This window comes from Taudactylus pleione, unplaced genomic scaffold (assembly GCF_031769625.1).
Source record: "Taudactylus pleione unplaced genomic scaffold, aTauple2 ptg000032l, whole genome shotgun sequence".
NCBI lineage: Eukaryota > Metazoa > Chordata > Amphibia > Anura > Myobatrachidae > Taudactylus > Taudactylus pleione.
The window spans coordinates 43,800,152-43,814,428 of record NW_028284434.1 but is presented as its reverse complement, the minus strand read 5'-3'; the positions used below and the strand labels follow the sequence as shown (position 1 = coordinate 43,814,428).

Sequence of the window (14,277 nt, the reverse complement as noted above, 5' to 3'; positions counted from 1 at the left end):
TTCCTTCCACTTTAATCACAAGCACTTCCAAATAAAAAAAATCTTTTTAATGTAGACTAAAATAAGTGACAGCAGAACTATAAATGCAGCTGCATGTAAGGAAGGCTGAGAGGCAGAGGATAGGTAGTACAGGTACCACATACAATCAGCACTCAGTTAGTGATGTGACTGACAAGTCTGGAGAGTAAGACACGCCCCCAATCCTCCCATTATGCCGGGGGCATCTGCAGAAAGAAAGCGTCTCACCAATCAGGAGCTGCCTCTGTTTAGCCAGTAGGAATGAAGCGTGACGTCACATGCCGGGTCTATACAGCAGCTTCATGCTCCCGGAAGAGAGAGAGAGAGAGAGAGACGATGACGCGGGGTGATGACGGTGCAGGTACTCTATGCTGATGTTACATGTCAGTCCTGCGCCCCGGCATCATTAACTACCAGTCCCAGCACATCTATATGCTGGTCCCTACTGTACGTCAGTGCTGCCAATAACCTAAACGTTCAGTCTACACAGCCCAGATATATAGTGACCCCTGCATAATGCACAGAGCAGGCAGTAACAGTAATGTGCGACTGCTGCTTATCCCTCTGCAGTCTGTCATGTTAGTGTACAGTTCCATGTATTGTCATTTGTATAGGACAGGATTTTTTTGTTAGTGTTTTATTATTTTTTAAGGCATGTGTCAGCGTAAGTGAAGAACTTGTAATAACCTTCATACATAGGGACATATTTATCAAATATTTGCGTTATATGCCCTGAAACACCTGCATATATTAAATGCTGTCCCAATGTGTGTTTGGTCACAATAGCAGCCCTGCTAAAACAGCCTAGCGGGAACGCTAACTATGTTAGATTTCCAGCACTCAGACATTCAGTACAGGAAATATTCAAGTGAAACCATATATATGAGTCACTGAGTTGCAGGGACCACCCTGTATTCAATGTAAGGGGTACTAAGCAATTTATACAGGTTAGTAGTTCTAACATGTTTCCACAGAGGGTAACGCAAGGTAATGTCACCCCACATGGCCATTTTTGACAAAATTGTTCTAATATATCTTCTATGCAGTAATTTCAACCTGACTGTCTGATATCTAGTCCAGCACAAATCAGATATGACTGGGTAGGATCAGAGCCAGATGTACAGTAAAAAGAAAAAATGTATATAGCCACTGGCGCCGCAATGGAACAATCACTATTATGCACACAATAATAGGTGTGGTACCAGGTGTTTCACGCTGCTGTCATAGGTTGCTAACCATAGAAAGAACAAGAAAAAGAAATTGACAGCGCTGTGAAACACCAGAGACCTAAAATTGTATAATAAAAAGCATATATAATATGTAATGAAAATAAAATATTGAATATAAATGTGTGTATGTGTATATGTATAAAAAAAAATCAGCTATGTCAGTCACAGTTTGACCTATTTGATGGTATAGAAAAATGATTAATCATAACAAACAACATTGGCCAATGGTAATAAACGTATATAATATGCACATTAATAAAAATAGAATACAACAATAATATTACATGAAAATGACTGATGTCAAAATGATATTTCAAGTAAAAAAGTACCACAATGTTAAGACAGCTGCCATATAGGTTACTGATAATTCATATCTCATGTGTGGGAAAAAGATTAGCACTGTGTTGCCAACAGAGTTGTGACATAAAAGTCAATCATAATAAAGCAAGTTACAAGTTTTGTGGAACTTGCTTTATTATGATTAACATTTATGTCACAACACACATTTATGTTTTTCCCACACATGGGATATGAATTATCAGTAACCTAAACAGCAGCTGTCTTTTAATATTGTGGTGCTTTTTTACTTGAAATATCCTTTATTTCTATTGATGGCCGTCAGTTGGTAATTTTCATGTAATATTATTGTTGTAGTCTATTTTTATTATTGTGCATTTTATACGTTTATTACCATTGGCCAATGTTGTTTGTCATGTTTAATTAATAATTTTTCTATACCATCATATAGGTCAAACTGTCCCTGACATAGCTGATTTTTTATACATATACACATACACACATTTATATTCAATATTTTATTTTCATTACATATTATATATGCTTTTTATTATACAATTTTAGGTCTCTGGTGTTTCACAGCGCTGTCAATTTCTTTTTCCAGATGTACAGTAGTATTAGGCATAGCTGGCTGGTTCTAGGCAGGCACAGGCTGAAAAGCAGATTGTTCTCTGTCCAGTCAATGTATCAAACATTCTTTCCTTAGCAAAAAAAAATAACAGGGATAGTGTAGGTTTACTTGGTGTTATGTACAACTTACCTGATCCTTTCGGATAGTAGCTCTGGCGGGGGCATTCTATTCCTCTGTAACACAACCAGGGGACCTGCAGAAGGTACTTTATGAAAGCGAATATGGTGGAGCTTATAGTTCAGAAGAGTGAACGCCTTCAGGATCCAATCTGGAAATTTCTCGCTCTTCCTCCTATCTCACCCTATCTTCCCGCCATCTCTTTTCCTCCTGTTTCACTCTCTCTTTACCTCCCATCTATTGCTGTCTTGCCTTCACGTCTTTCTCGCTGGCTTTCCTTCCCATCTCTCGGTCTGACTGCCATCTCTTGCCCTGTTGCACAGTAGGCACAAATGCCGAAGGTATGGCAGAGTACACAAAGTGGGGGATTTTGGTAGTGTGTTACAAGGCACACAGATGGTTTGCACTAATTGAACAGTGAGTAGCAATAGGGTATACAGAGATGTTTTCACTGTTTGAATAGCATAAAGCGTGTAACAAGATACGTGTTTGTGCTGTGGGAACAGCATGTAGTGTGCAATGAGCTGCACGCATGTGTTAGCACTGTGGGAACAGCGCGTAGGGTGTAATAAGATCCACAGAGTATATTGCAATAACCCTGGAGCTCAAAGCAAACATCAAGTTTATCAGAGTACACACACAGATGATAAATGCAAACAGGTGGAATTGGGCAACAAATTACCCTGGCATGGAGTCTAAAAACCCCACCAGACGTCACTAGGAATACCCCCATGAGGATATAGGTTTTACTCAGTGAGGGTCCAGGTCGCGGCCCAGTGTAGTTAGGGCCTGATTCAGAGCTGAACGCTCTGACCAGAGCGCTCGCTCTGAATCAGTGCCCTCCATGAAAATGGAGCGGCCTCCTGGACGCTCGTATAGCTGTGGGTGACCACCCACAGCTATAGCGAGCGTCCATGATGATGGTCGCGATGGTCTTAACCATCGCGACCATCGGACTTGCGACGGAGACCCTGCAGTAGGGTCTCCCTGCCACAAGCCCTGGAGTGATTTTGGCTCTATCAGAGCCAAAATCACTCCCACTGACATCACTAGTGATGTCAGTGGGGCTGGCTTCAGATGGTAGGCGTTCGTCTGGCAGGCACGCCCACCAAAGGGCGTGCTGTCAATCAACATCGACAGCACGCTCCCTTTGGTGAGAGACCCGGAGCGATGGAGAGCCCATCGCTCCCCGGGTCTCGCGCATGCGCACGACGGAGCTCCCTCCGTGGTACGCATGCGCAGTGGGGAACATCGAACCGCTTGCGAGCATACTGCCGCTCGCGAGCGGGTCTGAATGACCCCCTTGGTTCCAGACGTATTAGCTATGTCTAGTCTTAGAGACAATAAATCATTGGTATAAGGCAATCACTGACAATTTACACCACTATTCTCAATAGACCTATAGAATCTCTTTTCTTTCCTGTAATATAAATCAGAATTGAATACAAAGGATGAATACACTCTGCTATAGTCTTAATTGACTAACATAAGTTATTCTATTTGAATACATTCCTAAGAGCTAGAATAGATAAGGAATGAGGCCCTTCTCAGACACAATGTCTCACATAAAATATAATTTCTTATTAGCGTTTGAACACAAAATGGAGTCATGCTTCTACTTGATTCTGCACTTTAACATTGGTAAGAGGACTCTGCCTGGAAACACCGCAGATGGAAATGCAGGTATGTAGTGTTCACTCTAGGTCTGGCACCGGACCTAGAAAGGGAACTCCAGAATGCGCCGAAGGACATGCCGAGCTGCCCTCCTCTCTCGCACGGCATCTATTCACCGGCTGTGATTGCTGTTTTTCCCACCCGCGGGACACTGCGGTCCACGGGTGGGGACAGCACCTGCCATGTTTTAGCGGGACACCGCCAAAAGGGCAGGGTGCATTCTGCCCTCTTGAAATCTGGCAGGGCGCTGCGCCCCACTAAAGCAGCTTAGCGGAAACGCTAGGTATGGATGTACTGCCGTTGAGGAAACCAAACCCTTGAGTTTAAAAAACACTGGAAGAAAAATATACTGGAGAGTATAGTTCTGGAGCAGGACACCAATAAAAACACAATTGATACACTAGAGGATTGCACTGAGCAGGTCCTTATAGTGGCTGAGTGATGGGTGATTCCCTGTATGAGTCATCGGTGCTGGAGGTTAGTGGTAACACCTGAGAGAGGTGGTATGTCAACTCTAGCTTGAGACTGAGCTTAACTGAGCTCTGTTAAGGATTCTAATTAGAATGTCCAGCAATCAGTGGTCTGCTGAATGTTGGAGGCAGGCCAGTGGTATCCATGACTGCTGGTACTGACACCCATCTCTCCTCTCTCCCTGCCGTCTCTCGTCCTCCAATCTGTAAATTCTGTAAGCCACTGAGCACAGGCCTTTTATCCCCTGTGGGTGTCATAAGCAAGGCCCTGCTGACTGGATGATTGGCTAGTTAAATCTGAGACCCTCCCAGAACTGCCTAATTCGCTTTGAACTTAGGCCCTGATTCAGAGCCGGACGCTCTGACCAGAGCACTCGCTCTGAATCAGGGCCCTCCTCCATTAAAATGGAGCGTCCTCCTGGACGCTCGTATAGCTGTGGGTCACCACCCACAGCATATACGAACGTCCAAAAAGATGGTCGCGATGGTTTTGACCATCGGACTTGCGAGTGAATCCCTGCGGTCGGGTTTCTCAACCACAAGCCCTGGAGTGATTTTGGCTCTATCAGAGCCAAAATCACTCCCACTGACATCACTAGTGATGTCAGTGGGGCCGGCTTCAGACGGTAGGCATTCCCATGGGAACGCCTCCGTCTGGCAGGCACGCCCCCGGCACGCCCACCAAAGGGGGCGTGCTGTCAGTCACCATCGACAGCACTCCCCCTTTGGTGAGAGACTCCGAGCGAAGGATTCCCCGTCGCTCGCCGGGTCTCGCGCATGTGCACGACGGAGCTCCCTCCGTCGTGCGCATGCGCAGTGGGGAACATCGGCCCACTTGCGAGACTACTGCTGCTTGGATTTAAGGGGGTCTGAATGACCCCCTTAAATCCAAATAATTGTACATAACGACCCCTATGGAATAATTTACCTAAGATATTAGGCTAGTTAAATCTGAGACCCTCCCAGAACTGCCTAATTCGCTTTGAACTTAAATCCAAATAATTGTACATAACGACCCCTGTGGAATAATTTACCTAAGATATTTAAGATACAATACGAGGGTAAATATGATGCATGTGGGATTGGTGAGATACTTCATATCTCTGAACCCAGGTGTCTGAGTGAATTGCTAATCGCACCGAACCTTCGTATTGACTATCTTATTTTTATGGGATTTTTAAAGCTGCCAGCTATCATTGAAATATCAAAGTTAAACTAATAATGTACATGTAAAGTGGACATCCTAGTCCCATTGTGTCTTAAGAGATACTAGATTCTCTTCCAACATTTACCTGTCTGCTCCCCTGAGTGGGATGAACATGCCAATGACAAACCTTCCATTGGATAACAAAGGCTTTCCTGTACTTGTCTTCTCTGACTGTTAATTAACAAAACTAGCATCCTATAAATCAAAGGAATTAACATTCTGCTAATTAGTTGATATTGATTGGATGATGTGGTTGACATATTACCTAATAACTATTGAGGAGTTCCCCACCGTTGATTGTATATGATGATAATGCGAGTGCAGAACCCTCCTGTGTGTGTATATGTGTGTCTGTGTGTGTGATATATATATATATATATATATATATATATATATATATATATATGTTTTTGTGTTTTTTTCGCTAAAAACAGAACATTACATAAATATTAACCTTGTCTGCAGAGTTCACATAAATAAACTGAACTCTATTTATAAAAAGATGGGCTCCAATTCATTAACCTTATTTTTATGAGAGTTTTTGCTATATTGTCCACACAATACAGGCCAGCCACACTATTCTGTTCGTGTCGTATTTATTATACTGTATAAAAATATCCACAGTGTAAAATCCATTGTGGATATTTAATCTTTGTGTATCTTTCTCATAGGTCTAGTATGCTGTGCACACATTTGAGATGTAACTTGGAATCGCCCAAGTGGAAGCAATGCAGGGTTCCGCCAGATGATGGCGAGCTCGCTGTGGTCGCAAGTCCGGTCTGTCCTGCCCAGTAATTTGGAAGAGTTCCCAACACAGCTGGGCCCAGAGGTGGATGGATCCATAGCTCTGTGTGTGAAGGAGGCTGCCGCCTGTATTTACAATGGGGATTTGGGGCACTGCGGGAAGCTGGGAGAGCTGATTATGGATTACAGCTGGGAGAAGCTGAATAGCTGTAACTGGAGGAATGTGTCCCGGGACTGGAGGACTGTGTACTCCTATGGCTGTCTATATAAGTTGGTGGGTGGGTGTGGAGATGGAGGTACAGCTTTCAAGGAGGAGGAGGCTCTGCGGGTATGTGACATGGCGCTACTCCTAGGTGCTGAGATCATGAACAATGTGATTAGCAGATTAATTCCTATCCTACGGACTAAACCCCTACATGAGGAATCTGCGGAGACCACTCCATATGTATCAGGTATCTAGCTCTTCATGTGTATTAGGTATTCCAGTACCCAATGTGCTTTGGGTGTCTAGTCCTCAATGTGCATCACGTATCTAAGAGGTTGGTCTCTGGCAGAAGCATTTAGGATACAGCAAACTTAAATAAGTTAAAAAAAAAAATACCACATCCTTTCTACAAATATCTAAGTTTAATGGTTGCTGCTGGTGATGGACTCTGAATAAGAAATACCTGTGGTGAGGTAGCCAATGCACTTAAGAATTACTTTAGTTTGCTAATTTTTTATCATTGCTGTAAGGGGGCGATTCAATTGTTTTGGACACCCTCCCCCACCCCTGCTGGGTGTCTATCCGACTAGGTGCCCGATGGAGCAATTCAATTGTTGCCCTGTTCAGAAGCCTAACGCCGTGGGGGGGACGCATCTTCTTGTAGCCTCCTGAGGGGCGGGAGTGTGTGTGCATAGTCTGTGAAGAAGTGTATGAAAACTGATATACAGGCAGCTGCACCATTAAGAATATGTAACCCATTGCAACCAGTCATATCTGCTTCCTATTCCCGCACTGTACTAAAAAAAATATAGTTGAAACTGATTTGTTGCCATGGGTTATTGGTTAGAACAAACTGTTTTTGGGATTATTTTATAAAATAACCATTTTTTTTGTTTCATAGGCCTAACATGCAAAAAACAAAAGAGGCCCAGAGATATTGAAGGAAAGGAGACTGAGCTAGAGATAAATGGTAGGATCCCTGAGGTAAGTAATTAGGACAATATCATGTATTTTTTTTGTGTGTGTGTGTTTTGTTGTATTGAGACATTATTTTGTTATGTAGATTAATTTATGTGAATTGATTTAAAATTTGGTTATTCTTTACAGAAAATACCTCGTCCACTTACCCCAGTCCTGCGTGTACACAGCACAATACCGACTGTCCATTGCCCTTCTCTAGAACACTTCAAAGAGAATTACCTGACACCACAGAAGCCAGTAATCTTGGAAGGGGTCATCGATCACTGGCCATGCATGAGGAAATGGAGGTAATAGATAGAAGACTTTGTTTGTACACACAGGTTTTGCTAAAATACGACAAAATTAATTTGAGGTGTCCTAAAACTGCCCCACCAACATATCTTACGAGGCATACGCAAGGTGAGCCTCTCTATTACCGTGCAGAACTACAAGTCTCAGCATTCCCCTTTGAGTAGATTCCTATTGCTGTCTTGTAGTTTACGTATACTGTTAACAATGCTAAGATGGCTCAGGCTGTTACCGGAAAATGGGCATGGTGGAATTTATCATTCTACACACGATAGACCTTTGTCTTACATAACCCACATTTTATGTATACATGGGGGGGGCCGCCATTTTGTGTATTGAACGAATGAGAATGCTGCCTATGAATTCACTAGGAGCCAATTCATAAACTACATTCTCATGAATCGTGGTTGATGGTTGCAACCTGACTACGGTTGCCTATCCCTTCCCCCAAGGCACTATACCTTGCCTCCGCCACCTAACGTTGTAGTGCACCATGTTTCCCACCTATATTAAATAAAAACATGGACATTATTTATGTCTGATTGGTTTAATGTTATAACATGTAAATACTTGGTAGTATCAGAAACTAAGTATGTGCAGAATGCCACACCTCTGCAGCTCCAGTCTCTTATCGTGTGGTCTTTCCATATCCATATATAGCTTTGAGGATTGAAAAGTGCACAGCTGGTATAAGGCTCAGATATCTGTTCTGGTTACCAGTACAGAATCAGTAAGCTGTAGGTCTCTCTGCTGTAACCATGTGGTGCAAACCATCACTAGAAGTCCGGCTTATTGTTACTGTGCTTCTACCCAAACAGCTTGGAGTACATACAGAGAGTGGCCGGATGTCGCACTGTGCCTGTGGAGCTGGGGTCCAGATACACTGACGCAGAATGGTCTCAAAGCCTAATGACTGTAAATGAGTTTATTAATAAATACATACTGGATCCGGTAAGTAACAGACCTGTATCAGAAAGGGCCCCTGGATACAGATGTGTGTTTTCTCATCTAGCCTCAATACGCCATGCAGTGCGATATGCCTGGCGCGAGTGGCCCGTGCAACTCCGCTAGCGTCGGGCGTCTTTTTGTTGCCAAAAATGCATCCAAATCGCAATGTGATGTGATCATTCGCACACAGATATACAAGTGTCGTATATCAAATTAATCGGCGCGGTCTCCTGGAGCATCCTAGTCTCATCACATTGCGACTTAAATGCATTTAGACTAGCAGAGTCTCATGTGACCAGGCACGCCAAGAGGGACTGTTTGGCACGACTGCGGCAAAGACGAGTGAGGACACTTCTATATATTTCTAGAGGTTAGAGTTTATTGCAAAAAACAATCAATAAAAATAACAGTAGAGCCTCCAGAATACTTCTTTGAACCACTGTCACAATAAATGTGCCCCCTCTCTGCCTGTTGTGCAGGGCTTTGGTGAGTCCTGCTGGGGTAACGCTGCGCGTACACGTTCACAATAGGCTGAGTTACGTACTACTCTGAAGATGCATATGTTCAGCTGCGAGTGTTTAAAACGCAAGATCCATCCACAAAGCGGACTTGAGTAGGCCTGTGCATCAGCCCCTCTGTGTTTAGCAGTTGTAAATTCCCTGCCCCCCTTCCGGTGTTAAGACTAACATTAGTGAGGGGCTGTAGGTAAAACAAGAGATGGAGTGAAATGGGGAATACTTGCTTTACCGCACTAATGGTTGTTTAAACATTAATCACCATTATAAGCCCAATGCTAAAGAGCCCATGAATGAATACAGTAATGTCATTTAATACATGTTTTCTGACCAATGTAGATGTGAAATGCTCTGTTGTAATTGTAGTAAGTAATTTATTTTATTTGTTTTAAGTCGACCCGCAGGGGATACCTCGCTCAGCATCAGCTTTTTGAACAGGTAATGTGGAATTATTAATTTCAATGCATTAAAAGAAAGGAAGTTATCAAAAATGTATACTAAAATATTGAATGATCACGTAGGACATGGTATGATTTTTATAATAGTTGGGTGCAAGATTATAGCTGTCAAGGTCATCTTGTATTTAATCTTCCTGCAGACACTGGGACTCTTCATCTGTTTGCGTTTTATCTGGGGTGTCAAATATTCAGTAAAATAAAAATATTGAATGGTTTCTTAAATATACAAAGAAAAACAAAAGCTTGAAATTGTGAAGATGCTATGTCTCCCATACTTTATGTTGTGCTAGCCAGCTGGAAGAATTGGTCATAAACAGGGGGTAAATGCTTTATATGTGAAACGTGTTGGTATGTGGAATGTATCGGAACTCCCGAACTTGCACTTTATGATTGATTTGCACTTTAATAAGTATTTGCCAGCATTATAGAATTTGCAGTAAGGTGAATAAGGACTTGAGGTGGCAGTAACTGTGATCTCCGATGATAAACCGGTTTCTGCTGTCTTGACTTTGGGTGATGGGTACAGATACATGAACTGAAGGAGGATATTGGTGTCCCGGATTATTGCTGCCTCGGCGAGGGGAATGAAGATGACATTACTATTAATGCTTGGTTTGGGCCATCAGGAACAGTGTCTCCCCTGCATCAGGACCCTCAGCAGAACTTCTTAGCTCAGGTCGGTACCATATGTCTTAATTTGACCTTTTATTGTCTGTCCCCAATTCACGTAAACAGGACAGAGAACATTCCTATGGTGCAGGTGTCACCTTTTATGTGGCGGTCTATGGAGAAGCTTAGTTGATGGTAAAAGACTTTTTGTAGACCATAAAAACAACATTTAATAGCTAACTACTATACAGATAACTTGCTGGTTGTTAGTGTAAGTAAAGTGGTGTCTGTCCCACATCTTGTACTATGACATTGTACTGCGATACCATACACTACTTTAATAATAATATCTATTAAATCATCGACAGTACGTTCTGCGTGGAGACCCAGAGGATTACACTGTGGTTTCTATCTAAATGTCCATAGCATTAAATGATGCATAGAATAGCACTACTGCCAGCGTACCAGTGTGGCGCCTTACCCGGGATTCTGTCAATGACCAAGAAATCACTGACTAGTTTGTAGTGTGGAGTATAGTGAAATCTGAGTTGGGCAGAATACCTCCGGGTGTCGCGTTAAGGTGCGTACACACGAGGCGATCAGGAAGGACAGTGCGATTACGACATCGTAATCGTACTGTCGTTCCTGATCCCCTGTAGTGTCAGCACTGAACGATCAGTCGTTCAGTACAGACACTGTCCATCATTCCTGAACATGCCAATTTGTCGTTATCAATAGATTGTGCTGCATGTTCAGGCGATGGACAATGTCGGAAACGACCAGAGGGAGTGCGCATCGCTGGTCGTTTCTGACATAAAAGTGCACGATTACTGAGCGATTGCACGATTACGATGGTGGTGGCTGCACCTGTACAATCGCTTTGTGGGTGGTTCCTGCATCTATCCCCTCAGATATCCTATAGTGTGTTTCCACTATTCTCCACCCTGTCATTATCCTCATTGTGTATTCAGTGATTTCTCTACATCTTTGCTAATTGAATTTGTCTTGGCTGAAAGCTTCCTGCTCCTCCTTGTGATCAGGTAATAGTAGGGCCCGGGACTCCAGGGGCCCCTATATAAATAGATGATATTGTCCAAAAGTGCATAATGCTTTCTAAAGTGCACCCATGGCCCCTGCACCACCCTGTGCATCAGCGAATAATCCATAGGCTGTTCTCATGAACATTGAGGGCTATATCCAACTAGCCGCGTTATGCTGCATTTGTGCGAAAAGTTTGCATCGGCGCTAACTTTTTACACAAAATGCGTTTCGCACTATCCCATTAGCCGGGGCTTTTTGCATGTGCTAATTCTCCATAGTTACAAGCTGCGAATAGTTTTCACCATCTCAGAGCAGATGAAAAGTTGGGCAAAACCCTTATTTCTGGCTAAAAATGTCGGGACTTGGTTATGCAGCCCTTGAACACCCTCCTTTTGACTAATTAGGCAAAAATAATCTTTTAATTAGCTTCATTTGGCCAATGATGTCATTTTTGGGGTGAAAAAGTAAAAAAGTGTCTGTTAAAGGGTTTAAAGTAGTGGGATTTGTATTTTGGGGTTCTGTAGGGATGGTACCGCCCCCCCTCCCCCGCAGCCTAACCATAACCCTCCTGCTAGTACATAACCGGCGGTTAGGATTCCGGCGCCGGTATTCTGAACGCTGGCATCCCGACCGCCGGGATGTCAACCAAACCCATTTTACTGTACCCCCAATTTAACCATAGCATTTATTTTTACCAAAACTTATAGCTTTCTATCAGTTTTTCACTGTTACAGAAAAATGCGTATTACAGCCATTGGACACAAATTGAGAACCCCAAACTCTTTGATTATGCCCCTTACCAGATTTCTATACTGTTACCCCTTTTTTTGGGGGTACAGGCAGTTTTCTCCATTTGCACCTGTACTTTTTGCCGCTAACAGTATGGAGAGTTTTCGCACGAAAGCCGCGTTGCTTATTTTGCAAAAAGATAGGACGAATAGCGGGAGTGCGCATACGTACCAATAGTGGCAGATTCAGGCGAACGTTGCGCAATGTTTTCGCATCTAATTGGATATGGCCCTGAATCCAGCCAACAAAATAGCAGCTGTGGGGTTGACTGGAGCATTGTGATTCAGGCCAGGTTATTACAATTAGGATATTAGTAGCAAACTGTGTCCTCATTTGAGTTATAAATTAGTGTAAAGTTACTGGTACAGGTGACATTAAATTTAAACTTGGCGTTACATGTAAGTGCACTGACATGATGGAAAGATATGTCTTGGTACATGCGTTGACGTGGGTCATTATTGTACAAGGGTGGTACAGTGACACAAGCTATTGACACTCCTTGAGATGTATCTAATTTTGAGATACCTTGGACCTTGAAATACATCACAACAAGACTTCAGTTTTACATTTGGTGATCACACCTAAATAGGTCACCTTTACATATAACCGTAAATATACACATTCCTATTATCGGATATTATGCATCTAGAGAAAGGACAATAGCTTCTGCCTAATCCAAATGTTTTTTGTTTTCTTTCTGTATAGGTTGTAGGGAGAAAGTTCATCCGGTTATACTCTGTGACTGAGACGGAACACCTGTACCCATTCCATAGTTCCCTCCTCCACAACACCAGTCAGGTGTGTAATCTTTCTACATTACATCGGCTTCCTCACCATCTGTCATTTTACCTCTAACGTAATATCCTTTGATACTTTTTTTCCTTTTAGGTGGATATTGAAAATCCGGACACTGAGAAATTCCCTAACTTTGAGCAAGCAACTTACCAAGAGTGCATCCTGCGCCCTGGGCAGGTCCTATTTATCCCGGTGCAATGGTGGCATTATGTGCGAGCCCTGGATATCAGCTTTTCTGTCAGCTATTGGTGGAGTTGATCGGACGCTTTATAAGACCTGCAGTTTCAATAAGGGGTGTGTGGACAGCTACTGCATACACATTATATTAATGACCTCATTGGTGCCTTATGCTGCATAGTAAGCTGCTTGTAGTGGTAATGCCACAGACTATGGCACGTTCATATGTACCAATGAGATTCAGTGTTTGGTATTAAAATATACAAACCATAAACTAGAGTAAGTTTCAAACTTTCTATAAAAAAAAATGACAATAAAAGTCCATGTCATTAGTACATTATACTGGTAGGTTAACAAAAGAAATTAATGTATGTGTGAGCGAGCACGTGATAGGGAATATAGATTGTAAGCTCCACTGGGGCAGGGACTGATGTGAATGGCTAAATAGTCTCTGTAAAGTGCTGCGGAATATGTGTGCACTATATAAATAACTGGTAATAATAATAAATGCCGGAGTATGTGACATGAACTCATCCTGGAGTGTTTTTGCTATGACTTTTGGGTGTGGAACAGGTGTTAGCAGCCATCAGTGGTGGACATGCTTCCTTAGTGCTTTATGACAGAAACTCTGTTACGCCACCAGTCTAGCTAGTAAAGTACCAGACACAGGGCCTGATTCACAGATGGGCGCTAATGTACTGTTCACGCAGATCGAGCGGTTGTTTGCAATTGCGCATGCATTGCGATTACGCATGCAGAGGAATGCATCACTAAGCGAGTGACAGACTGTCAGCGTTTGGGGGTGGTAACGGGGAATGGTCAGAAAAGCGCAGGCGTGTCTGTCCGTTTAAACGCCGTTACAAGGACGTGTATAAATTAGCCATTGCTGTTGCATACGCAGCTCTGTGTATCAGAAGAGCACCCAAGGCTGCGGCAGGTCAGACCTGCTGCAAGGGTAAGCTGGCCGCCGCTCTGCTCGATGTTACCGATATTTACGGAGGTGTGCGCCGTCGCACTCTGGTAAGAAGGCAGCACTGGGCGTCTTTATGCTCGGGTGATCTTTGCTGACAATGGCATATTTTCG

The 14,277-nt window shown here is 43.1% G+C and overlaps 1 protein-coding gene across 1 annotated transcript; it reads left to right on the top strand.

The window, feature by feature from the left end:
* Positions 1 to 285: 285 nt before the first annotated feature.
* KDM8 (lysine demethylase 8 (putative)) lies at positions 286 to 13,715 on the top strand. Its single transcript, XM_088451896.1, has 9 exons — positions 286 to 379; positions 6,315 to 6,839; positions 7,494 to 7,576; positions 7,700 to 7,860; positions 8,680 to 8,812; positions 9,718 to 9,762; positions 10,309 to 10,458; positions 12,927 to 13,019; positions 13,110 to 13,715. The coding sequence occupies exons 2-9, from the start codon at positions 6,389 to 6,391 to the stop codon at positions 13,272 to 13,274; spliced, it is 1,281 nt and encodes a 426-aa protein (XP_088308022.1). The 5' UTR covers positions 286 to 379; positions 6,315 to 6,388; the 3' UTR covers positions 13,275 to 13,715.
* The last annotated feature ends 562 nt before the right edge of the window (positions 13,716 to 14,277 follow it).